Genomic DNA, 25,635 nt, shown 5'->3' with positions numbered 1-25,635 from the left:
AATTTTTCTTTCTCCTTAAAATTAACCACATAAGAACATGTTTCTATTAGTATTATGACCCTTTTTGTATGTTTTGTCATGTAAAAACTTCACTCACCTTAGATTTAATTCATTATATTTGATTTTTTGTTACCCCTCAGAAAAAATAAACATACTGGAAAAAAAAAACATGTTTGTGGAATAGTTTTGAATTGTTAAATTTATTATTTTGAAATGAAAATATACCATATTTTAAAACGTACGTCCCAAAACGTGATTCAATAGAGTATCAGTGTTTTCTTTTATGATTGGATGGATCATTCACATAACACCTTGCTATGATTTTGCCAAATCCTTCCCATTTGGAAGAATCAACTTAGTAAAAGTGTTGTTTGGAAGTTTCATTAAAACATATTACATGTTGAAACAAGTTTTTTTAATTAAAAAATATGGTAGGAACCAATCTTTATCAGATAAAAAAGAGCACCGACCATGGATGGCAACAAATAAACCAATAGTGAGAAGAAAACAGAAACATATATTAATCTGAATTTAACAATAATTTTTTACAAATACCTTGAAAGAACACCTTTGTGCTGAGCATACGCACACGTGCTCCATTCCAAGGATGACAATCTGTTTCGTTGCAAATTACTTCATTCAGATGGCTCGCTCGTTACATTTCATCCTCAACCCGACTGGGGCCCCAAAGCGGGAAGATTATGATTCAAATATGGAATACCAATAATGCATTCTAGCCACTATGCAAATGGGTTTCCTCCTGATGATGATGAAGCAGAATTCGGAGTAGAAGTGGGTGCTGAATATCTGCTGATGGGCTGCTGAATTGGGTTCAAGGAGGCAAAAGCATCGTTACCTCTACTAACAGTGTCAACTTTTTGTGGTCTGCAATGAAGAAAATTGAGGTTCAGGATTTGTTTCTTTTGGATGCAAATATCATATCATAGTCAGATTCATAAGAGAGAGAAAACAACCGATAACAGAAGTGACACAGTGTGTACATGCATAACACTCCGTATCCACACATCAAAACTTGTACATTAAATGGTGAGTTCATGAAGTGTAAATAAAATATTTTGAAAGCATATTGGTAAGGGCATTCAATTTCAAAATAAAGGCCAAATTGATTAAATGGTTAATAATTGTAGTCACACAGCAGGATAGACAATATTTCAAAAATATCCTTCTTGTGTAATATTCTAGAAAGGAAGGTTTTTCAATTGACGGCCAACAATACCTGGGAAATGGCATATTATTGGGAAATTGTTGCCCCATGAACACCCCTGAAACCATTGAATTGGACATGACAAAAATATAGAAGAAAATTTCAAGTGAATGGAAACAAAAACAGAAGCTGATGGTGTGTGATTTTACCAGGAGAAGGAGACATTCCCGAAGAAGGTATCTGTGAAGGTGGTATAGATCCATAAGATGAAGCCTGAGGCTGCATCAAATGGGAGGAGTGGGTATCTGCAGTATGCAATAAGGCTGTAGGAGCTGACGAATTTGACAGTGCTCCTTGCACAGGCAACATAGAAGGCAACTACATCACAGGAAAACACAATATTTTTAGATTAAAAAATAATAATAAATAAATAAATTTGGCAATTTATTGTCTAGCTCAGCATATCTCTCACGCTTTTCTAAAGGTTTGTGCATGTCTAGTTTTCATCATCCACCTAATTGTGCTTCTTCAACATATTGAGGAGTTTAGAAAGCAACAGGAACAAAAATACAACCTGTTCTGGATAAATCAAGACATGCACACTACAGGCTTTTAATATAAGTTAGTGTTCTACAAACACTGAAATTATCAATAGAAATATTTCAGCTCAGCCACATGCTTGCAACTGTGCACCCAATTACTATGTAAGCCTGAAACTATAAGCTCTCATTTTTTGCTCCAACGTCTTTGAATTTATTTTTCTTTTCTTTTTTATTGTTACTTTTTTGGATATGGGAACAAAATTACATCAGAAACAGTCTGAATATGCATACCATTGGACCTTGAGCTTGAGTGTTGTCATCATTGAGATCAAATGGATTCCTTGATTTTGCTGAATTGGGAAAAGCTGGCGTGGACTAAATGAAAAATGTAAGTTAGACACTATTATAAGATTGTTGGAGTTGATATTCAACTTCTTTGACATAGATATTTTGGCAGGTTTATATACCATGGCTGTAGGATGGTACTGCATGCCATATCCCATTCCATAAGGTGGATGGACTTGCCAACTTGGAACTGGTGCTGGAAATGATGAATGGCTTGCAGTGAAAAGGTCCTGCACAATATAATTCATATTATTTACAAAATTTTAGCCAAAACACAAATCCACAAAATTGCAGAATGTTTAGGAAAAATTGCAATTACCGATGGAAGTTCCTGCCTCCCACGAGACTTCGTTTCCACCAGAAGAGTTTGTGACCCAAGTCCGGAGGTGGTATCTTGGACTACTTTAGAGCTGGGTTGAGATGAGTCTCCAGCAGCAGCACTTGATGAATCTTGAGCATTTGGTGTAAGTGATGAAGTCCATGTCTGTAAGAAGAAACACACTACCTATTACATCTCAGGAAACAGGTTTGAAACTTTTAAATTATTTTACATCTCATCTTCACTTCAACACATCCAGATTTTGATCAATTGGCGCTAACACAGTTGACCAGAATCCCTGCAACTCACTAGGAGGTCAAAGGTTTGAGTCCTACACAAGCAAACGAACTTGACTATTTTCACACATTTTTTGTATGAAAATTCTAGCATTGATAAATGTAACTTCATATCAGATTCAACCAAGAATGATCAATTGCTAAAACTAGAACTTTGATGGAAATAACTAATTTGACCTGATTATATAAAGCTCCAACTGACGGAGAAGTCTGTTGAATATTAGGGCTGTCATCAGTAGCTCTGGCCATGGAATCACTGCTACTACTTGGTGGCATTGGCGCCATTCCAAATGGTGACGATGCAGAAGCATCTCCAGTATTGAAGGCTGTCGGTGTACTGGATAGTGCAACAGGTGTAGCTGAAGGAGCAACAGCATTGCCTGGTGCTGCAGACATTATATCTACAGGTCCAGCTGGAGGAGCTGACAATTCAAAAAAAATAGATTCCAAAGAATTTGCATTTGAAGCATCAGAAGCATTTGCCTTTGTGGAAGATTGAACAGAGGCCCCATTGCCACCATCGATTGATAGAGCTGTTTGTTGTGTTTGTGGCACTGCTGCAGGATCAGCAGGCTCGAGATCAGCACTAAAATCAATCAAGCTACCTGAGTTCACTCTTTTATGTTCCTGTGATTTCCTATCAACAGAGCCTGGATCATTCGAAGATTCTGTTTTCTGCACTGAGAAAGATTTAAAGATTAAAATGCAACATGCTTTTAACTTCATAGGATTACAGAATAGGCTAGGCTACCAAATACATTATTAGCAAAATTCTTCTGCCAAAAAAGTAACAAGAAGCCAAAAATGAACTTAGCAAATAAACATTTGTTATCCTCTTGAATGGGGCAATGCGATGATCCTGTCGGCTTATTTATACCAATTGCCACACGAGTTGTCACGATAGTAAATATTGTTGCATTTGAGAGCAACAATATTTACTTTTAAACACTACAAAAATGTAATTTCATCTTTTTTGCAAAGAAAATACCATTGTTGAGATATTGCGAAAAACTTGGCTTTCCTATTTGCATGAGAAATGGTATCAATGAATGGAGGCAGAACAAAGAAAATTAGTGTAAACTAAAAATTATTGATGTTCATCGCCTTTTACATGAAACAACAGAAATCAGTCCATTGTAATTTTTTCAATTCTGCATTAGGTCAATGGAGGAATACTAAGGTGTTTGGGTACATGCAACTTTATATGGTTTAATTGAATACAGAGAAGATATATATATCTGTAAGAAAGTATAGTCTGTACAGAGACTGAGTGCAACAACCTGCCCAGGACAATTGTTTTGGACCATTTCACAGCTTTCAATGATGAAATAGTCTCAAGAAACAAGAATCAGCCCAATAAAGAATAAGATCTGATATGACCAGCTTCAGCAGAACCAAGAACCTCAAAGAGAACAACATAAAGGGGACTCCACCACTATTAAGTTTTCACAAAAAATGCTACACCAGAATGACACAAAGAAAGTTGCAAATTGATAAGCCATGGTGAATATAGGATTCCATCCAATAAGAATTTTCATACTTTCACCTCGTAAATTCTGTGCAACTTGCATGATTCTGCACAAAATTGCCAGTGGTAATGCTCTCTCAAACTACCAGAGAATCACATGGAAAGTAATATCTTACCGGAAGGAGGACATGTTGAGCACATTACGCTAAAATACAATAATGGAAACACACACATAAGACGTAAACACAAAATACTATCACTACATAATTAAGTAGATAATCTCACCCTGCCATGAGTAGAGCTCTCATTATCCATCCTGTCATTTGCTTCGGGAGATTCGCCTACCCTCAAATTTGGAACATTATCACCCAAAATATCCCTGACTGGGCGCACTACTGGGGGACTGATGACGTTCCTGCTTTTCTGATAAACTGGTGACTTGCCCCGTGCCCTGGACTCTGCATTAGAAGGCCTATGCGTTTCAGATCGCTTGCCACTTCCATACCCATCATCTCGAAACCTGTCATCGACTATCTCAAAGTTAACGGGACGGTTCCTGTGAGTGCTAGATCTGACATTGTCTAGTTTGTACCCCGGACTTCTTCTTTCATCAATATAATATTTTGAACTTCTGTCATCACTCCTTTGTCCAGAACTAGGTCTCTCACCTGAATGCCAGTCACAGGAGTCTTCCTTGGTATCCTGTAGCATACAAAAGAAATGTTTTTTTATTTAGGAGATGAGTTTATCTATGAGAAAACCAAGCAGAAAATGGAAATTGAAATGAATGAGACAGAACAGCATGAATTGGATTTTTCTATATTGACCAGAACAATATGAGGTCAGAAAAGCTTTTCAAGGGGAAAAAATACTACAGTTGCGCATAAATGATGATGAGTAAGACACTTACTGTTTTCACCATTGCAAGCTTGCCCATACTCCTCCCACCAGTAAATTTTCTATCCACATAGACATGTTTAATAAAATCCCGAAGTCTATTTTGATTACTGGATTGCAAAAAATATTGAATAAGTTGACATCTTTATGGCGTATCCTAACAGAACACCAATTAAAATATACAAGCACCTGCAATCTGGAAATGAATGACGCTGTGGGTCCCACTCTTTGAAGTAAATTTCCCTTGCTCGCTATGAAAATGGAAAACATATTGACCAATCATAAGCAGAAAGGTTTGATTTACAGTAGAAGAGAGGAATACAAAAGAGCGGGAAAAAAAAGCAGCTCTATTTTGAATGGGTCACACACCTCATTTCCCCCAGCTTGAAGAGCATTAACTTCTTCTGTATTAAATTTAGCCATTGACACAGATTTTACTCGGTGGGAGAATTCCCGACTACAATTAATCAAGAGAATAATTAATCAAGCCAGGAAAAATATACTAAACTAAAATCTGACAGTGTAATATGAAATTAAATACAGCCCAATTTATCAGGACTTCCATTGATATCATGCAAAATTTCAGCATGCATTACACACAGCTTAATATGACAGAGAAAAGTGTAGGTAAGGAATAAATGTAAGGGTACAGATCAACACTTACTGCACTCCACTACAGTTGGTGCAAACAAAGGTCCAGAAAGTAGTGCACACATATTGTGGCCCCTGATTAAAGAACACATGTCAGCCATAGTATTGAACCAAACAAAGGACTTTCAGAATTATGAACAGCCTTCGATATGGAACTATAATTTCATTTGTTGAACCACAGAGGAACAAAAAAAAAAAATTTCCATAATTGTAATAATTTCACTTCAAATCCATGAATGATGTACCACAAGTACTCCTTACTCCTGTTAAAAAAATAAATAAATAAATAAACTAGGACAGCTCCACAAATACTTTCCCTGAAAAAGAAAATGGACAGCCAGCGATGCTACAGAAAAATCATTTTAAGTGCTGTGTGCAATGTTAGCAAAACTTATAGAATTAGAGCTGTAGCTGTTCATATGCAAATGGCACAGAAAGGTGAGGTGACAATTCAAGTATAGAAACAGAGAATGAGGTCTAGCATTGACTTTTGTATGTGCCAAGCACTAATGCCCCACTAAAATCTTATCTTGAAAGGATCCTTAGCTGGATCGTATGTCATCACAACATCAAAACTTAAGTCAAACCTCCCAGTGGCAAACACCATATGAAAAAAAATCCATTTCTTATATTTCAAACTCTAACGTGGTGTTTGGTTGGAGGATTTGGAAAGGAAAAGGAAAAATGTAGATGAAATATAAATAAAAATATACCTACATTTCATATAGTTTCACACACCTTTTTCCTTTATCTTTTCAAATCTCTTCCTAAATCCCCTAACCAAACACAGCCCAAAGGTGTCTAGAAAGATAACTTTTTTCACCTATTTCTCCCCACAATTCTCCTTGATGAAGTAAATTAAGTCAAAAGAAAGCGAAAAAAAAAGCTATAAATATAAACAACACTTTTAAGGAATCTCCTATCCTGTCTGTTTTTCGTAGTCTCGATCCAAAGTCAGCATTAAGAAATCTAGAGTCATATGTAAGTAGAGAACTTGGATTCAGTTTTCACTCATATAATACATCAATTCAGACAAGAAGCAACCATTTTTACCTATTGAATACATAAAATTGATGAATTATGTATTCTATAAAACTATCGAATCATCTTATCACAAGAATCTCAGCTATTCACATTGAACTCCACATTTCTAGATTCAAATAATAAATAACCATAAAACAAATTGAAAAAACAAGAGAGGCAAAGTCACACACCAGACTGTTACAATTGATACATCTCCGATTCTCCGGAAGCTTCAAAAGGTTACGAATGATCCTTTCGATTCTCTCTTCTTCCTTCACTCGGATCGGCATTTTTCCCCAAATATATTCACGTCCTTGATCTAAAAGCAATCAAGACACAATACAAACACAATCTAATAGACACATACACACATACATATATATAATTGAGAAGGAGCATAAATTTAAGGAGACAGATCGGCGAGGGTGGACCTGATCGAAGATTAGTACGCGTGGAGTGGAAGATTTGAGCTGTAACAATGGCGGAATGAAGATTGAGGACATTGGGGGAGGTTGAGAGGTAGGGTTGAATTGCACACAGAGAGACATCTTGCGAGAGGAGGGAGAGAGAGAGAGAGAGAGAGTTGCGGAGAACGAGAGGAGGAGAGCGAAAGTTGCCAGTTTAGACGGTTGGGTTACGTTACGGTTCAAGGGGTGTGTGCTTATCTGGCTGCTCCCAAACCAAAATTTTAAAATTTTAAATTAAGCCTCCGTTTGTGAAGTCGGTTGGGTTTTGGACTTTTCGATTTTTTTAGTTATTTTAGTTTGAGTTAAAAAATTTAATTTGAAAAAAAAATTTAAAATTTTTGATTTTTTTGATTTTTTTTAGTGAAAAAAGAGTGTAATAATTATAAGTTGAATGTAATGTTTTGTTTGTTATGATTAAAATAATCTATTTTATCTTTTGTGACTATTTTAACTACATACCAACTTGCTAAACAACACTTTTTATTAGTTAAAAGTTATCAAACATAACTTTAAATAAGTGTATTATTTTTTTATTTTTTATAAATATATATATACATACTTATATAAAATAGAGAAACGATGTAATTTAAAAAATATAAAAAGACAAAAAGTGTGTTATTGTAAGGGATGCCAAACTATCTCTTAGGGTGTGTTTGTTTTGAAGGATTAGGAGATGAGATTGGACTATTAGTCCTACCGAACTAATAGTCCATTGTTTGTTTCATTTTTTTTGTTCCGGACTACTCGGATTATTAGTCTCACAAATATGAGACTATTCTATCCCATGGAGGGAGGTGGGATAGAAACCATGGAATTGGTATCTCATGAGATTATTTTGTGAAATGTTCATTTTACCCTCCACGTTATTACTTAGCAAACAATTAGAAAAGGATAAAATAGTCTTTTAAACATTTATAAATTATTTTTTTAGCGTTGTTAATTAAAATTATATATTAAATAAAAAATTTAAATTATAAATTAAATTTAATTAAAAATAATAAATTATATATTATGGCCTTATAAATTAAATTTTTTTAGTGTTGTTAAAAAATTAAATTTACATATTAAATTAAATTATTTTTTTAGTGTTGTTAATTTAAAATTATATATTAAATAAAAAATATAAATAATAAATTATAAATTATGGCCTTATAAATTAAATTTTTTTGTATTGTTGAAAATTTAATTTATATATTAAATAAAATTATTTTTATTGTCGTTAATTTAAAATTATATATTAAATAAAAAATATAAATTATAAATTATAAATTATAAATTTAATTTAATTGAAAATAATAAATTAAAATAATTAAAATATTGTGCAAAAAATAAAATAAAATAAATTTTATTTAATCTAGCTAAAAATAATTAAAATATTTAAGTTATGTTTAATATTGCTATTACTTAATAAATAACTGAAAAGGATAAAATAGTAATTTGAGCATTTATCATTCTCCATAATATCGCAAACAAATATTAGATAATTAAAAATAGTCCAATCCAGACATCTAATTCTATGACTAAACAAACATAGGATACAAATTTAGTCTAACTAAATAGTTCCGGAATAATGTATCCCAGGACTAATAATCTAATGGATTACAATCCCCCCTTATCCAGTCCGTCTAAACAAACGTACCCTTAGTTGATTGTGGAAGGAAGATTAATAAAAGATAGTCAAGAGAGAAGAGGAGAGGAGGGTGGTCAAAAGGACAGCAGGATTTCTAGAGAAGGTTTGAGGTTGAACGAAAAATAAATAAATATTATGCTAAGAATGAAATCAAGAGGTGAAAATTGGGATTATTTTTTTTTATTTTTTTTAATAGTTAACAAAATTTGTTATTTGAGCACAAATCTTTTACCATTTAATTATCTTTTTCTATTTTTTTTTATTTCCATCATATTTTAAGGAGAAAATTAGTCCACAATATTATTTTATGATGTCTAAGGTCCCTACAGAGAAATTTGATATCCAATTCTATTCTAACCTAACAAATCGACACTGTATGAAGTCATCTTCTCACACACGCACACTCTCTCTCTACTTTCTCTCTCTAAAACTATATATATCTATCTCTCTCTGAAACAGACGGCACTATTTGGAGACTCTTTCTCGCTCATCTTCTTCGGCAAGGTCTCTCTCTCTCTCTCTTGAACGCTGGCCATTGAATACACAGTAAGAAACTGTTGTTTTCTACTTTCATTTCATGATTTATTTGTAGATTCGGAGTTTCGATCGATTATTTATGATCCAACTCTGATTTGTCTTTTTGATCCTTTTCAATTCAATTCAATGGTGAGAAGAGAGACATCAAAAGTACCACCACCGAGATCAAAGATCAACACATTCTTCTCGCCAACACTGGTTGCCTTATTATTAAGACCATAAGCAATGGCAGCAGTAGTGGGTTCATTGATGATACGCATCACGTTGAGACCAACAATTACACCAGCATCCTTTGTTGCTTAACGTTGAGAATCATTGAAGTAGGCAGGGACAGTGACCACAGCATTTTTCACAGTGGAACCAAGAAACGCCTCTGCCATCTCACGCATTTTGATAAGAACCATGGAAGAAATTTCCTCAACTGCAAACTGCTTGTCCTCGCCCTTGTAGTTGACAACAATAATGGGTTTATCACCTAGATTGCTTTCTTGAGACTTCCTGAGATTGCTTTTTTCTGGGTTTGAACCGTGTGATTTTTGTGATTTTTTAGCATAGGTTTTATGGAGAATCAATGTCGTTTGGGAAGGACTCCTACAATTCTGCAAAGACATTGGGGTACTTAAATTCACGGCAAGTATTGGTTGATTTTTCAGTTTTGATTAGGAGTTTGAAGAAGAATCATTCTTCTGATGAATCCCCTATTGTGGTCTTTGGTGGATCTTATGGAGGAAGTAAGTTAAAAATGAGTATGACTTTTTGCCGGCGCGGTACAGCGTTCCGGTGGCGGCCTTTTGCTAGTATGTAAGTTTGCTGAAGATGTTAAGGTGTTCATTGGCCATATATATATATATATATATATATGTAATGTAATAGGCTTCATTGCATTTTTCCCTCTCTGTATTTATCTTCTTGATGTATACAAAGTTGCCCATGATGTTAAAACAGAGAAATTTGCCTCCATCTCGGGCATCCCAATCACAGAAATTGGAATTTCTCTGAATTTGAGCGGAAGAATTTCTCTGGTTTGGGTTGGAGAGGGAGAATTTCTCTGGGTTAAGTGAATTTCTCTGGATTGGAGATGAGAATTTCTCTGGTTTTCAGTGAATTTCTCTGAGTTATAGAGGGAAATTTCTTTGGGTTTTCTCTCTGTCCTCACCATAGTGGTGATTGATTCGTAGATGATGTTTTTTCTAGATTAGATTTGAGTTGACTCAGTGTGTTGGTGCTCAATTAGATTACTCTTAATTTTTTCTGGATTACTCTTAATTTTTCTCTAGATTAGTCTTGAATTTTCTCTGGATTTGGCAATTTTCTCTGGATTACCTTTGAATTTTCTCTGAATTTGGTAATTTTCTCTGAATTGCCCTTGAATTTTCTCTGGTTTCAATTTTCTTTGATTTTTCTCTTGTTTGAATTTTCCTTGGTAAAGGATTTTGAATTTTCTCTGGTAAAGGATTTGAATTTCTCCGAAAAGCACATAGAGTTTGAATTTTCTCTGTTCATGATAGCATTTGTTAAGGACATAGAGTTTCAGATCTTCTTTGCTAATGGGTGTGCGCTTCTTCATATTGCCATTGATCTGGAGAGTTTATTTTGAAAGGAAGCTTGAAATACTCGGCCACGAAATTTTTCTGGAGAGAAACAGAGAATTTCTCTGAGTTTGAGAGAATTTCTCTGAGTTTGAGAGAATTTCTCTGGATCAAACTGAGGGACCTTAGATGATATGAAAAATATTAGATGTCCTTTATACTATAAAATCTTAATACCAGGGACCTTAAAAAAAAAAATCCCTAATTTTAAGTTCAATTTTTATAGATATATTTATTTAAAAAATTAAGTGTTGAAATCTTAAAAAGGTAATTCGTATTTCTTGTTTTTTTGTTATCATGTGAGGGCATGTTTTGTTGTTTTGGAATACAATTAGTTACTCTCTTTTTTTCCTAGCTGTTTTTTATTTGGATATGTTGCACAATTTTCTATAATTTAGGAAACTTTTTTTTAAAAAAAATCTTTAATTGGAAATCCATTGGAGTGACCAAAATCATTATTTCATTGTTTTGCTCTCATTTGAAGTTTAATAAGTTCATATAAGCATACATTGTTAGTGAGTGTAGAAATGATTTGCCTTTTTTTTTCTTTGATGTTTTGGGGCTCTCTTACATGGAAAAAAATATGTCCTTTTCTGCATTAGTTTGTCTCAAGTGTGCACCTTAGGTTGCCTAAGATTATCTCAAATCTGATGACTCAAATAATGAATTTTTTAAGTTTGACTGAAAAACTAAATAGTAACCGTGTGTTTGATTTGAACTTTTTAGATTAAGTTTTTTGAAACTTGAATTTTTTTATTTTCATTGTTTTTTGTTTTTAGTAAATATTTTTAAGATTTTAAACATTTTTTTTACTCTTTTAGATATACCTTACTTAGATGTATCTAAAACGTAAAAAAAATTGTGAAAAAATATTTTTAAAAAATAATAAATACATAAAAATATAAAAAAAAAAAAATGTATTAAATTCTCGTTTTTTTTTTTAATATATTTTGGTATTTAGTGAATTTTTTTACTTTCTAAGTATATTTATGTTAGTTATGTTTAAAAATTTTAAAAATTTTAAAAATTGCTTAAAATATTTTGAAAAATCAATAAAAACAAAAAAAAAAAACGCGAAAAATAAGAAAGTAGAATTTTTTAAAAAATAATTTTAGAAAACTCTAACTAAGCAATTCCAGTAAGTTTTAAAATTATGTTCAAATTTCATTTGATTATCTATGATGTTAATATCAAACAAGCTTCAATTAATTCAATGACTAGAATAGTTTAATTGTTTTCAACCTCAAGTTAGGAAAGAATGCGCCCACCCATACACCATTAGAAAGATCTACTCGTAATAATTTCTTTATTCATTCTATATTTTAATCTCCAAAAGTCAATAAAATAAATACGCTGATAGAATCACAAGGACTTGCTTCAATTTTGAGTCCATATAAAACTATGTGTGATTTTTCTATCCAATCTCAAATGAAATTTTAAAAAATAAAATCAACAGAACTATTAAAAAAAAAAAATGCCCCATGAAACATCACAGCGTTTGTGGACTCTGATCCCGAGATAACTGATTGCCGACCATATTTAATCCAACTTAATCCAAAGAAAAAGACCCACAACCGGAGTAAGAGAGGAATGCACACAAGAAATAGAATCACAAGCAGAATACAGCAAAGTCAACTTTAACCATTTGAAAAAACAAACCGCCAATCATGCACCTTAAGAATCAAGCCCTGCTCACCTGTGTGGAAAGAAAGCACCTTTCCACTCCACCACCACACCCGGTGATAACACAAGTTGAACCCAAATCACTTAATTTATTTTACTACCCCACAAATAAATCTTCACGAAACCCCACATATAAATCTTCACGAACCTACAGCACACTTGAAGAGAGCCAAAAACTAATCGTGTGTGAGAGAGACAGAGAGAGCGAATGTCCGCTTGTTGGTTGGCCTCGAAGAGGCATCCATGCATGATTTAATAATGCCTATATAACATTTTTAAACAAAAAAGCTTAAAAAGTTCAAAGTAAACACAAGCACAATCATTGTTCTATGCTTCCATTGAAGAATTTACATTGTTATTTCCCATTAGTGGCATCACACAAAAACTAAGGCTAAGTTTGACAATTCCAATATAATCCATCTTTTTATCTTTTTATCTTTTTTCCATCACATCACCTCTCTACTTTTCTGCATATCTTTTCGTAAAAAGATAAAAAATACACTTATTTAAGTCATCCCAAATAACCCCTAAAAAGGGAAGCCAACTCTCCAAGTACCAAAACCTTGACAAAGAGGTGGGTGTTCTTTTCTTTTGCAAGTAAAGCAAATTCACTTAAACACCCTAGCCCTACTCCAATGACTTCATATCATTTACAATGAACCACAAATTATTCAAATAAGAATTGTCAGTCTCCTACCAATCAAAATTAATAGGAAAAAACTAAAAAGTATTCTAAAAATAAAATATACATAGTAAATTCAAACTTGGTGTACTATATGAGCCACATTCAAAATAAATCCGCCCACACAATTCCATTTCTAATGTAATTTTCATGATAATTTTTTTGGATGCATAATAAATACCACCACCACCACGGCACCTCAAAGCTCACTAGGTTTTCCAATCCACAGATATGTAAGCAGTTCACATAAATTATCACATTCCCTGTTATGTCGTGCTATATGCTGCAGACAAACTTCATGCATATCACAATGCAAGAGCACAGATTAACAAGGAACAACCCACATACAGAATAGCATATACATATCTATCTATACATATATGCTTCAGCCAATTAAAAAACTACAAGATCTAAGCCTCTAACAAATCCTGACAAAATATCACGATTAATTTTACTTACAGCATTTCTTTTCCTCTCATCTTTTTCTAGGGACAACAGGTGCTCTGGTTGGTACATGCTCTACATTTGATTCTGTACTTCGAATTTCATGAGGTGTGTCATATTATTTGGGCCAATTGCTCCTTCAATATCAAACACTTAAACTGAGGTTAAGACATAAAAAGGAACAAAGAGGAGAGGGTGAAAAAAATCTGTACAATGATCGGCACCAAAATTCCACACACCCCTTACCAGCACAAGTGAGTCGCATTGCACACAGAAAACCCAATGCTTGGAAAAAGAACTAGTGTGTAGAACCAGGAAGTTATGTACCAAAACCTGCCTTGATAACGACGATGCGATGAATGGTAGAAACAACAGTTTCGCTCATCTTGACTGCCCGCAATAGACTTCAATGTAAGAAGTTCACTTTGGAATCTACAGACAATGATGAAAGGCTGTGCCACCATTGACAAAAGAAATACCAGAGCCACTCTTAGCTAAAAAAACAATGTTGACTCAATGTCATTCATCTACCCATCGCCATTCGAGTGCTCAAAAGAAGCTCTGATTGTGTCAGCGGTCATGAGTGCAACCACGGCCTTGTGAATTGCCAGATCGGCTCTGTAAAGCAATCTCTGAGCTTTTTCCCTCTTGAGCTTAGCCATGTTAAGCGCGTGCTGAGCTGCACCGGATGCATCACGCAACCTGAACTCATCAAGATCTGAACCGTCCAAAAGTTCAATGCCATGCCCCAGAGATATTTCTGATTGGTAGTGCTTTTGACTTGGCCACTCGGGCAAGCCCATATTCCACCGATGAACCCCATTTTTCTTTCCTATTGTTGTCCTCTGATTGTACGAAGCCACCATTAGTGAATTATTTGGGGACAGAAATGTCCCAATTTTCTTCGATTTGTTCCTGTGAAGTTTTGGGTGATGATTCCACTCAGACCAGTCACTACTCAATGAGAAGTTTCCAAAGCCACTATCCCGTGGTGTGAATGACCTTGATGCCTGAAACGATGGGGAAGCATCTGAAGGTTCATGGCTATATCCCTGAAACATAACCTTCTCATCTCCTCCAAAAGCAAATCCATTCAATCTTCGCCCTGTTACAAAGAAACAGATCGACAAAAGACTTTAAAGCTGAAGCAAGCACCAGATTGATTACTGATTAATTTTAAAAGGAAAAAAAGAAAGTTACCAACAGCATGAAGACCATCCTGATCACCCAGAGAAGTATGGTTGTGCCCAGAAACTGGAAATCTCCGATGTGACCTGTGTTTTGAACCTTTATTTTGCGTTTCCAAACCACGAGGTTTCAAACAGAAAGCAAACATGGGTGGTTTATCCATGGGTAAAGCCTTCTCCTGGCATCCATTGGAGAGAGCCCTGTTGGCCTTGGTCATTGCTTGCTCCCACTCTTTCACTTGTTGCTCATACCATTCCCACAATGGAGGCTGACAAAGCACAAAAAACCTAAAAATTATGCTAAATAATTCCCAAGCTCATTAAAAAGACCAACAAAATAATGGACTAATGAAAAACAAAAAAAAAAAGAACCTAAATCAACTTGGACTGCTTAAAAAGTATCAGGCAGGATAAGCAAGGAGCTTGGTGAACCTAAATCAACTTGGACTGCTCAAAAAGTCAGAAAATCATTCTTTTAGAATTTGTTTCTACAAACACGATGGACTAATGAAAATTGGAATACAGCATTGAAATTAATAAAATAAAAAAGTTATTGGCAATATATATATTTACACACATAGTAAAATATAAATGCACAAGATCCCGTTTACAGGAATAATGCCATGCAGAATTCATTTCAACATCAGGCAGGGAAGCATCTTCAAGAAGTGGAGAAGCAATATTTCAAAACCTTTTGCTATAAGATTAAAAGAAAGTATGTATCCCAGGAAACAAAGGTACTTAAGCCAGTTTAAGACAGTCTACCAGCGGACACAGGCATACAAGAAAAACAAACACTAGCAAATTAAAGTTATACTCTAAACCTGTTACCACAGGAGGATCTGGCATATAGGTGAGGTTCAGAATTGTAAAGCAACTTTCTGATATGAGGTAATGTCAACCTTGCACATAACTTGCATCTCAATTGAGACATAGTGAGAACAGTTATAAGATTTACAAAGGACATGAAAAAAATAAAATAAATAGTCTGACCCATCTGTAACGCATCAGAGAACTTCCAAAAACGAAGTGGATCGGCAATATGAGAAAGAAAAAGATAACTCTTATCATAGCCCAATGTGGCCACACACCCTGCCAATACTTAGCAACTTTCCAATCCCGCTGCTCAAATCACACAAGAAGCAAGTTCAGCAGGCTGCAGACAATGCCTTAACCTAACAAGTCGTTTCCAAAGCATCAACGTGAGTGTCAATCTCTTTTTACCTATGTCCGACAAGTCATGAGAGTGCTTCACCATAAATGAGTAACTAGTAAGGCTGAGTCCAACACTTCAAACAGATACCCAACACCTTTTTTTTTTTTGGATAAATAAACCAGCACCCAACACTTGTCCCGTGGTCCATGTCACATAGCCTGGTGTGTACACCTACTGGCTACAAAAGTAGCTTTCACATCCCAAGGACATAAGAAGAAATATACTAGGAACTTACACACTTCCAATACTTACTATTTTGTAAGGTTTCTTCAACTTCACGGATTTTTCATTGCATTACCAAAAGTTTGTTTAACATATTTTCCCTAGTTAACCTGTAATCCCTAGTTCAAAAACGGCTTGCATATATTCGTAATGCAAACATGTAAAAATTTAAGAGGCAAGGGTGCACGAGAACAACACCATAACATTTAGGCCTAAGAGTTCACAACGCCTGTCTACAAAGACACATTTTTCACTGAATAACACAAGCTTATTTACCAGTAATAATTCATGAACCTGATAGAACGCACCATAAATAAATTATTCAGCAAATTCTCAAGCCACATGCTGGATGCTGGATAATAGAAAACCAGTAAGCTACAGCTTCAAAGCTGACCTTACTATCGGAAGGAAGAACAATCTTTAAAAGAATTCTCTACATTAACTCCCAACCACTTTTGTGCACAAGCTTCATCTAAAAAAATAACTTCTCCACCCTTTATTATTCTACACCTTTCTCATCCTAAACCTAGGGCATCCTAGTGGTCTGTTTTAGGTTCTGACCACAGCAACAATGAAAGTAGCAAACATAAATAAAGATTCCCAAGCATAACTTGACCAAGTGGTAGCGAGAATATAAGAGAAATGCATGAACTTTAAAATTGTCTCAGTATAACTTCAGTATGGAAAAGAAAACACATTATATATAAAATTATGCCAACATAATCCCAGCATCCTCAACTACTCAATTATCTCAACTGGCACCAAAACTAAGGGGATCATGTTCATCTCAAGTAGGTAACAACTTTTTTTTTTTTTTTTTTTTTTTTTAAATACGAACAGGAAATTTAAGCAAGCAAATAACAACTAAGTATTATTAAAGGTACCTGGAGATGTCGAATTAATGGCATCCTTTTCATCTGCCTCTTCAGTTGCCAATGCTTGTAGATGATTTTAATTGCTTCCACAGGCCCAACTCCAGCCATGAACTCTTCAATTTCTTCAGATGTAAAGTGATCACACTTATGGGCATATGCAACTTTCTCAAACATGTGCATCGTCTTCTCAAAGAATTCTTCAGAGACCTCTTCACATTGACTCCCTTGTCCACACAAAGACTTTTGATTTTCTGAAATCCACTGCTCATCATCACTGTCCATGTCATATAAAATATGTGATGGATCCATAGCCATGTCAACATCAGTTTCAATCTGCCGAAAGTATTTGGGGGAGCTGCGAACAAATAACACTTCTGTTCCATTATCATCACTTTCCTCTATCAGGCGAACTCCAGGAATAGGGATGTTCTTGACTGAAGCAGCACGGACGTTCCGATTATAACACTCTTGATGCATCTCCTTGAAAAGCATCCACTGGCTCCTATCAGGAAACTCCAAGACCCAATCCTTTCCTCCTTTCCACACCATAGCATGTGTGTAGCGGTTTGTTGACCCAGGCTGCAGAAATTGATGTGCTTTGTATGAATACTTTGTAGTCCCAGAAAGTTTTACTGCAAGTCTCCACTCATTGTGGTCTGCAAGTTCCAACACAACACGTGCCCCACATTCTCTCCACCCTCTATCCCAAATTGTGATCAACACATTTGCATCACAAGACAACAACTCCAGGTTTCTACGAGAATTTCTAGAACCATCTGATGCCCGCTTCTCATTAGCTTTCCTAATTCGTTGGTAAGGAAGCCTTCTCTGGTTATGCATTTTGTGCTTTGAGTTAAAATCTAAACCTCCACAAGGCAAAGTGTATTGAACCTGAGTTCGTGGCTTCTTCGGTCCATTGCCAAAGCCATTGCGCATGAAGTCTGCCTTTCCATCAGGCCACGCATGGAATACATCTCCAAATGAAGAACTTGAGCTATTCCTGTTGTGATTCCCCATACTTGTAGGACCAGTGGGGTTGGGACTGTGGACAATGCTATAGCTCATATTCCAAGCCATATCATCAGATTGTGTGGAAGTGGGTGTTTTACCAACAACGGACCTTTCAACTTGGTCCAGTGATGGAATTTCAACTCTCAAACCAGTCAAACCAGAGTAATACCTAGCATCAGACATGCCCACAGACACCTGATCATTGGCAACCAAAGGCTGTGGCAATGTAACCAATTGTTCCAATTCTGGACTGCTGCATTCCATCTTCTTTGATTGCACAATTACATCACTTGCGTTTTCTCCAGGATCTCTGGAGCAGGCAGAAGTTCTAGCAAAATTCAACTTGCCATTTTGGAAATTCTGAAATGATCTGACACGACCACCATCATTGCATTCTGAGATCGTGTCAGTCACCAACTGTGAGACATTTGCAATTGGATGGCCTGTCTTTTCAGAATGCTCAAGTGAATGCATTAAATCATGATCCTGAAGACTGCTGGAGGCAACACTATTTTCCATAAGCAGTTTGAGATGCAGGCTAAGGAAGAAAGTAGGTGCAGCAGCAAAAGAAAGAGCAAATGGAAGAAGTTTTCCATGCTTAGCGTCCAAGTTAGACAACTGGTTCATAGCTACACTGCAAGACTCTCTGAAAGCACCCATGGGCATAATACTCCGCATAGACTTCTTCCATAAGCCCTGTTCATGGTGAAACCCAAAGCAGTTAATCTCAGTGATATGAAGTTAAATTGAACTGCATAACCAACATTTCATTGCCTACTATGTGAAAACGAGTATAACAGCTACAGCTTATCTTACTTAACGTTTTGTTCCTTTAATATATACACAATGAAAGATGAGGGGATGAAAAAATGGAGAACACAAAGCTCAAAGTCGAAACAAAGCAGGCATAAGAGTTTTTGTAAAAAATAAGAATTTTTTTTTTTTAAGTAGGTAGCAAAACAAATAGGAATCCAAAGCCACTGACCACCCTCAGAGGAATTTTTTTAAAGATTTTTCTTTTCTTTTTGCTCCCTCTTAAATGTGGGAGGTCCACAAACAAATGCCCAGGCACGGAGAAATAGAGAAGGAATACCTCAAATGCTGAGGACTCCCTGCTACTAGAACTTATGGGTAGCTGATTACTACCACCCTCCAGTGCCTTGATGCTATCATATGTGCACTCAGAAAGAGGTAGTTGCTTAGTGATCAAGCAATGTCGCTGCAGCTTACAATCTAGGTACAACCACTTTGAATATTTCACTTTGAAGAAGCTATAAAATGCAAACACATGCTGCTTTCTAAAATCTTCGACACAAGAAAGTTTAAACCTGATTGAAGTTACTGGCATTTGCGCATCAACATACTTTCCCTGTCCATTTGGTTGATTAAATACTGTTAGGACCAGTGAAACAAAGGCCACAGCCTGTTTCAAGGAACCTTCAAATAACAGAAACCTCAATCCAACAATATTATCAACAAAAAGCATCTCCAGATGAACCTTAGGCCACGTAATCATAACGGTACCATAATTAAGCAGTAATACAGTGCGGAGCAACCAGGAGTTCTCTGCTTCAAATGTGTACCACTGGACAGGAACTGGAGAGCCTAACTCAAACCTAAATTGTTTAAATTCAACCACGGGAATAATCAATTTTAACAAGCCTGAATTATCAACCGACCACAATAACCCCTCAGATTCCATGTGTCCAGGAGAAATATCATATTCTCTAGAAGCATGGAAGCCCTCAACAACAGAGGCAATAGAAACAGGTGCACTTCCACATCCATTGCCATCCTCAAATGCATTAAACAATCCATCGTCTTTCTTCCGAAAGCGCCTTCTGACATAAACAACAGGTAATTTGCCATTTCTGGAGCTACTAGTGCCTTCCAACACAGACTTATCACCCCTGCCAGTATCAATGAATCTGTCTGACAGCATAGAATTCCAAGATAGTTTGTTCATATCCCTTTCAGAGGAACCCATGTCCAAACACCCACACGCACCATCAGTCTTGGTAGACAACACGAGTGGCACAGAATTTGGTGAGAAATGAGATGTTTTGTGTCTTTTTGAAACGAGAGAAGATTTGACCCGATGATAAGAACGAGCCAGCCATGAGATGATGGGCTCTGAGTCTGTATAGCTACCTATAATGCTATCATCATCAGTAGCCAAGTCTCTTTTTTCCTGGTCATTGTACTTCTTTCCCATGGTAGCTCTTTTTGGCTGTGTCTTACGAGGAACTTCACTGGGGAGAAGCAAGAGTTTGAATCTCTCATTTTGAAGGTTAATCCATTCTTCATCTCGATCATCATACTTGATATGATGAAGCTTTCTTTCAGGATCGTAATCACTCACAAGGCCATAGTACCAACTCTCATCCAACGGCCAAAATACCTTGATTCTCCTGTTCAACACCCAGTATGCATCCAAGTCCCTGGAAAGAATCTCATAGAAATGGCGTCGTTTCCTCAAAAAACCCTTTTCTTTGTGCTGTTTCCTTGGCCGCAATACTCTGTTAGCAGTATCTACATATGCCGACTCCAACCCAACCAACAGATTTGCTCCCCGACTACCAAAATCATCATCAGAATGGATGAAAATGGACAACTCATCATTTGCACTTGGTGATCCAGAAGATCTGTTTTTTGAAGAAAATCCAGTACAGTTTGGATCAAATCGAGAAGAGAGCATCCTTGCTGCATTCTGTTCAAGGTTGTCCTCATTGTCGTCTTGGGAATCATCACATACCTTGATCGAGCTATCAACCAGAAGCTCAACCTTCTTTTCAAGGTTTTCACCACCTGATGCCGAGTTCTTCCTTTTCCTATGATTGCTGCGGCACTTTCTAGAAGATGCATCACCACTATTTACAGACAAATGACCATCTTCCTCCTTAGCAAGCTGAGCTGAACTCACCCCCCTCCTATTTTCCTTCAAATCATCAAATCCCAACTTCCCCTTAACCTTCTTTGGAGAAACAACTTCACCAGAAGAATCATCATTTAACTTGGCTATCTGATTGGTGGAACTGGCTTTACCACCAGGAGGCCACAACCTCCTCAAACCTTGATTGCCCTCCAATGTCTTGCACTCCCCATTTAACTTGACAGTCTGATCAACAGAACCATGGACTCTACTAGACAAAGATCCCAATGGCCTTGATACTTGATTGCTTTCAGATTTCTTGTGCACCACAAAGTCTCTGCAGCGCTTTGGAATTTGAACAACATTACCACTATCATCCAAATTAAGCGAAATGCTGTTGAACCCACTACTGCTATCCAATTTCTGACTCAACCCCGACTGCGACCTCTCTGAATCAGGCAAATCCGAACTCACCCCATCACCATAGACTTTATCCAACGTGCTCCTTTTCTTGCCCGCCTGCTCAAAACTACTCAGTAACACTTCTTTCCTACTCTTCTTCTTCTTCCTAACCTCACCATCAGTCTCTACGCCAATCTTCCTCTTGTTATTCCTCTCCTTTTTCGAAACTGTAGATTTGTACAGACTCTGAATATCCAAAGATCTAGTTTTCCTGGAAATTTCAGCACCACCAGACTTTCCCGCGCTATTTTCCATTAACAATTCCTCAATCCAAACACCCCAAACCAAAATCCCCAATTTTCATATCCCATCATGAGTACACATACCCAAATTTTCAGATCTGTAAACCACAAATACAAATAAAAATCAACAAAAATTCAAAATAAGCACAACACATTCAAACTCAAATCCCAATCCAACCCAATTACATACAAAAAACAAGTCATTTCTCGAACCAATCGATCAAAACCAAAGATAAACAAAACAAACAGCTCATGCACGACATACATACCTCAATCAAACAAACCAAACGCCAACGCATCCATGGAATTGCGAAGATCAAACGCAGAGAGAATCGATTTGGGAGTTCGAATCTCACAAAAAGAGTTCGATTTGAAACCCTAGTCGATTTTTCGGTTGATTTTCGAATTTTTTGAATTTAATTTCTTTTTACCGTGAGCGACGTGTTAGATAGAGAGAGAGAGTGAGAGCTAGGGTTTCTTGGGGTTCACGAGGCTAAAGGGTCGAGATTTGCGAAAAATAAAAACGATAAACTACCAAGGATGATCCACACCGTCGGATTCTGATTTCTAGGGTTCAGATTGGTTCAGAGTAGTTGGCGCCCTGACGACTTGAAATAAACATCGATTCGTTAGTTGAAATATGAACGGTCAGTATTAGCTTGTTCACTGACATGGACGACTGAGATGTGTGGAATTTTTTGAAGGAGTTCGATAATTAATCTAGTCGGTATTTCAGTATATATTTACGAAAAAAAAGTTAATCCCAACTTTCCCATTTATAGGTTTTTAAATAAGCCCTGATTGTTAACATAATTACGATGGTGCCATTGGTGTTTTCAAAAAGAGGGAAAGTTGTGACCCGCCATAAAGAAAGCCATTGGACTACTCGCGTCGAAAGAAAATTAAGATTGTACTCGCTTTATTTGTTCGACACGTGTGCTTCTGCTGATTGTAGCTTTTGTGGTGGGAGAGAGCACCGAGCGCGTGGTTTTAAGGTACATTAGGAGGTGGTTAGGGGTGATTTCTCATAGAGCTCGTAACTGTAAATAATGACGTAGCCGATTAAAATTTGAAAAAAAACAGGGTTCCAATGGCTGGAATGGGTATAAGTCCGTCGTCCGTTCGAACGATTGTCAACTGTGGCTGTCAATTTTTTTGTCGGACGTACACTTGAATGATTGGCAAAATAAATTTCGTGTCATTCAAATCAATTTTATATTCGAGTTACAAAATATTATTATAAAATTTGAATATTGGTTGTAGTTCAAAATTTTCGTGGCTCAAATGATATGGTAATGATATAAAAAATAATTTTTTATTTTATTTTTTTTAAGATATTAAATCTAGTTGTTCTTGATAATATATAATTTTTTTAGATATTTTATTAATTTTCATTCTTATAAATTTTTTTATCTTTACCAGCACCGGTATCTAATAAATTTTGTAAAAATTCACAACGTTGGTAATAGTTTGCAATTAATATTAGTATTTGATTACGATCTGCTAACAGGTCTTGAATATAGAAATTGTAATATAAACTCATAGAAAATAAAAACTTATATATAATTCTACGACATTTTGATTTTAGGCCCACTATGTTTCCAAAAAAAAAAACAGTATCTAAGGATTTTGATCGTTACCTAAATGTAGTGGGCGTAGGGCTTTAGCGTTGGCAAGCTTCCAGTTTACAGAGGTGGCTAACCTCAACCTTTCCTTCCATAGATCAAGCTTAGCACAAATCTGTTTCGTTTCCTACCTCAGACCATAACATCAGAAACTGCTTCTTTGGTTACGCAGAAGACCTAAGATTAATAATTTGATATACAGTAGTAACACACTCTTTTCTGAAAGCGAAAAACTTTTTTGTTTATTGAACAAATATTTACAAGGAAAGGGGTGTTTGTAGACTGTTGGATTGTTAAAGTATTGTTTATTCTAGGAAAGTCTGAGAACCAGACTTCTTTCTTAGTTTTAAATATATTCTACATAATCTCTCCTCGTTTGCTCTCCCTTAAAGCCTTTATATAGGCACCTTGTGGACTTCAAAGTTTGGACTTCAACCTATTCTATAAACATAAAATATTTTATACATTATTATTTTATTTTATTTATTTATTTTTTGGTTACTTGAAGACAAACAAGAGATAAACAAGCAGGTGGTGTGGCCACTTGCTAGTTTATTTATGAACAAGAGACACCTAGTGGTGTGGTCACTTGGAAGTGTAATCTTCAGCCCATAGTTTTGCCAAATTGACCATGGTTTGGTCAATCCATTGCATTGTCTAGATTTCATACTCCCTCATCACCTATGATATCACTAAGATCATAGTTTTCATCATATTCTTCAAACATCTCATTTCATCCTTCTAGATCTTGTTCTATCAAATATTTCTCCAAAAATTACATTCCCTTTTAGATAAATACATCTCCAAATCTACCTGTTCCAAATAATTATATACTGATTCATAAGGCAATCCTGTAACAATTAACTTTTTCGCCAATGATGGTGTTATTGCAAACGTAGTCCTTTCATAATGAACTAATTTGAATCCAACTCTTGCTCATTTTGTAGTTTCATAAGATATTATGAAAAATCCTCTTGCCCTTACTTCTGTTGGATCTAATATAAAAAATTCATCATAATCTTTGAACCAATCACGTTTGTAGGGGATCATGTCCTTCTTGTCTTTGACTTTTATCAAATAATGAGTTGTACTAAGACGTTCATCTTTTACCTCCATCTGGACAGTTGTAAATGTGACGAGTGCTATGCTTAGATATTCTTTATAGACTTCATAAATTCTCCTGAATATGAATTGTTAGAATTTTGTGAGTTGAGAAAACATAGTACTCTGTGGATGAAGTGAAACGTCGAATGTATTGATTATTCTCAATTTCGACATTTGAACCAAATGATCCTTTGGGTTGATGACCTTGTCTGGATCGAATGACACTTTTAACATTCTATAACTGTACAAGGTTGTCCGTCCGTTGAAGTAGCAGGACTGAGTTCCCAGATAGGTGATACATTCTTCATACCATCTCAGAAATAACTTAATAAGCGTACATCTTCTTATTTTATCTTGGATGTTAGAACGGAGTTGAAGAAATAAATATAATACTTATAATCGTAAAAAGGTTTTGGTTACTAAATGGGTTGTCCTAATAAGCTCATTCATAGAACGACTCTTCCCTACTGTCAGTATTTTTCTAATAATTTCAGCGTTGTCTTGTGTCACAAAGTCCAGCACTTCTTGAGTTTTTGCCATGAGTGTTTCCTTCTTTGGTGGTGTAAGTCTTGTGAATGTGGATGCGATCTACAAGTTCTCGAGCTAGAGTATATGCTAAACTATTTTTATTACCATTAATATGTTTTATATCAAAGGTAAATTATTTTAACTAGAGTTACAATTGTAAAAGCCTTCCTTGTGCCTTCATGTTAGACAAATTATTATTTACGAAACCTAGTAAGTCTTTGCAATTAGTTCTTATTAAAAACGATTTGGTGTTAAAAATATTTTTAAAAAAATTATACCTTTTATTATGGCTAATAATTCTCTTTCCATGGTGGATAATTACATTCAGTTTGATTAAAACTTCCACTACAATATTTACATAGTTGATTATTTTCTTTTATTTTTAGCACTGCGCTCCAGTGATTATTACTTGCATCGGCTTCTAGTACTAACTTATCATTTTCATTAGCAAGAGTTAAGGTAGGTAAATCTTTACATTTTTCGTTTAAGAATTTTACTAAAGTAAAGTCGGCTGAGTTCTAATTTAAACTCTCATCATTTTTTAGTTTCTTTG

General features: G+C 35.6%; 2 protein-coding genes across 6 annotated transcripts; both read right to left on the bottom strand.

The window, feature by feature from the left end:
• Window positions 1-497: 497 nt before the first annotated feature.
• LOC114310991 (uncharacterized) lies at window positions 498-7,377 on the bottom strand. Of its 4 annotated transcripts, none has more exons than XM_028257087.2 (14): window positions 7,138-7,377; window positions 6,898-7,025; window positions 5,697-5,758; window positions 5,402-5,489; window positions 5,222-5,283; window positions 5,046-5,142; window positions 4,421-4,837; window positions 2,845-3,342; window positions 2,372-2,536; window positions 2,175-2,282; window positions 1,999-2,082; window positions 1,375-1,543; window positions 1,238-1,283; window positions 498-885 (listed from the first exon to the last, which is right to left on the bottom strand). In XM_028257087.2, exons 2-14 carry the CDS (start codon window positions 6,994-6,996, stop codon window positions 741-743), a joined length of 2,040 nt encoding a protein of 679 aa, XP_028112888.2. In that variant the 5' UTR covers window positions 6,997-7,025; window positions 7,138-7,377; the 3' UTR covers window positions 498-740. The 4 variants fall into 4 exon arrangements, with proteins under 4 accessions (XP_028112888.2, XP_082759585.1, XP_082759586.1 ...); XM_082903459.1 differs by having other exon boundaries at window positions 5,046-5,094; window positions 7,138-7,342; XM_082903460.1 differs by lacking the exon at window positions 5,697-5,758 and having other exon boundaries at window positions 7,138-7,324.
• Window positions 7,378-13,508: 6,131 nt separating this feature from the next.
• LOC114310990 (uncharacterized) lies at window positions 13,509-22,538 on the bottom strand. 2 transcript variants are annotated; one of them, XR_003646350.2, is made up of 6 exons: window positions 22,095-22,411; window positions 19,343-21,923; window positions 17,248-18,945; window positions 14,939-15,194; window positions 13,985-14,843; window positions 13,509-13,875 (listed from the first exon to the last, which is right to left on the bottom strand). XR_003646350.2 is itself a non-coding variant. In XM_028257084.2 (5 exons), exons 2-5 carry the CDS (start codon window positions 21,836-21,838, stop codon window positions 14,266-14,268), a joined length of 5,028 nt encoding a protein of 1,675 aa, XP_028112885.2. In that variant the 5' UTR covers window positions 21,839-21,923; window positions 22,095-22,538; the 3' UTR covers window positions 13,509-14,265. The 2 variants fall into 2 exon arrangements, 1 of the variants encoding a protein (XP_028112885.2); XM_028257084.2 differs by having other exon boundaries at window positions 13,509-14,843; window positions 22,095-22,538.
• Between the last annotated feature and the right edge of the window lie 3,097 nt (window positions 22,539-25,635).

Source organism: Camellia sinensis, chromosome 13 (genome assembly GCF_055761805.1).
Source record: "Camellia sinensis isolate YWXY chromosome 13, ASM5576180v1, whole genome shotgun sequence".
NCBI classification, from domain to species: Eukaryota; Viridiplantae; Streptophyta; class Magnoliopsida; order Ericales; family Theaceae; genus Camellia; species Camellia sinensis.
This window is presented reverse-complemented; position numbering and strand designations above follow the sequence as displayed.

What these genes read in the sequence shown, in the direction of transcription:
- LOC114310991 (XM_028257087.2), bottom strand. Translation starts at nt 6,996, where the DNA reads ATGCCGATCCGAGTGAAGGAAGAAGAGAGAATCGAAAGGATCATTCGT. An exon ending in AGTACCATCCTACAGCCATG is followed by an intron (nt 2,083 to 2,174) that starts GTATATAAACCT and finishes TTTTTCATTTAG; the next exon opens with TCCACGCCAGCTTTTCCCAA. An exon ending in GGGAATGTCTCCTTCTCCTG is followed by an intron (nt 1,284 to 1,374) that starts GTAAAATCACAC and finishes CAATGGTTTCAG; the next exon opens with GGGTGTTCATGGGGCAACAA.
- LOC114310990 (XM_028257084.2), bottom strand. Translation starts at nt 21,838, where the DNA reads ATGGAAAATAGCGCGGGAAAGTCTGGTGGTGCTGAAATTTCCAGGAAA. An exon ending in CATTAATTCGACATCTCCAG is followed by an intron (nt 15,195 to 17,247) that starts GTACCTTTAATA and finishes GTGCTTTGTCAG; the next exon opens with CCTCCATTGTGGGAATGGTA. An exon ending in GGATGGTCTTCATGCTGTTG is followed by an intron (nt 14,844 to 14,938) that starts GTAACTTTCTTT and finishes TCTTTGTAACAG; the next exon opens with GGCGAAGATTGAATGGATTT.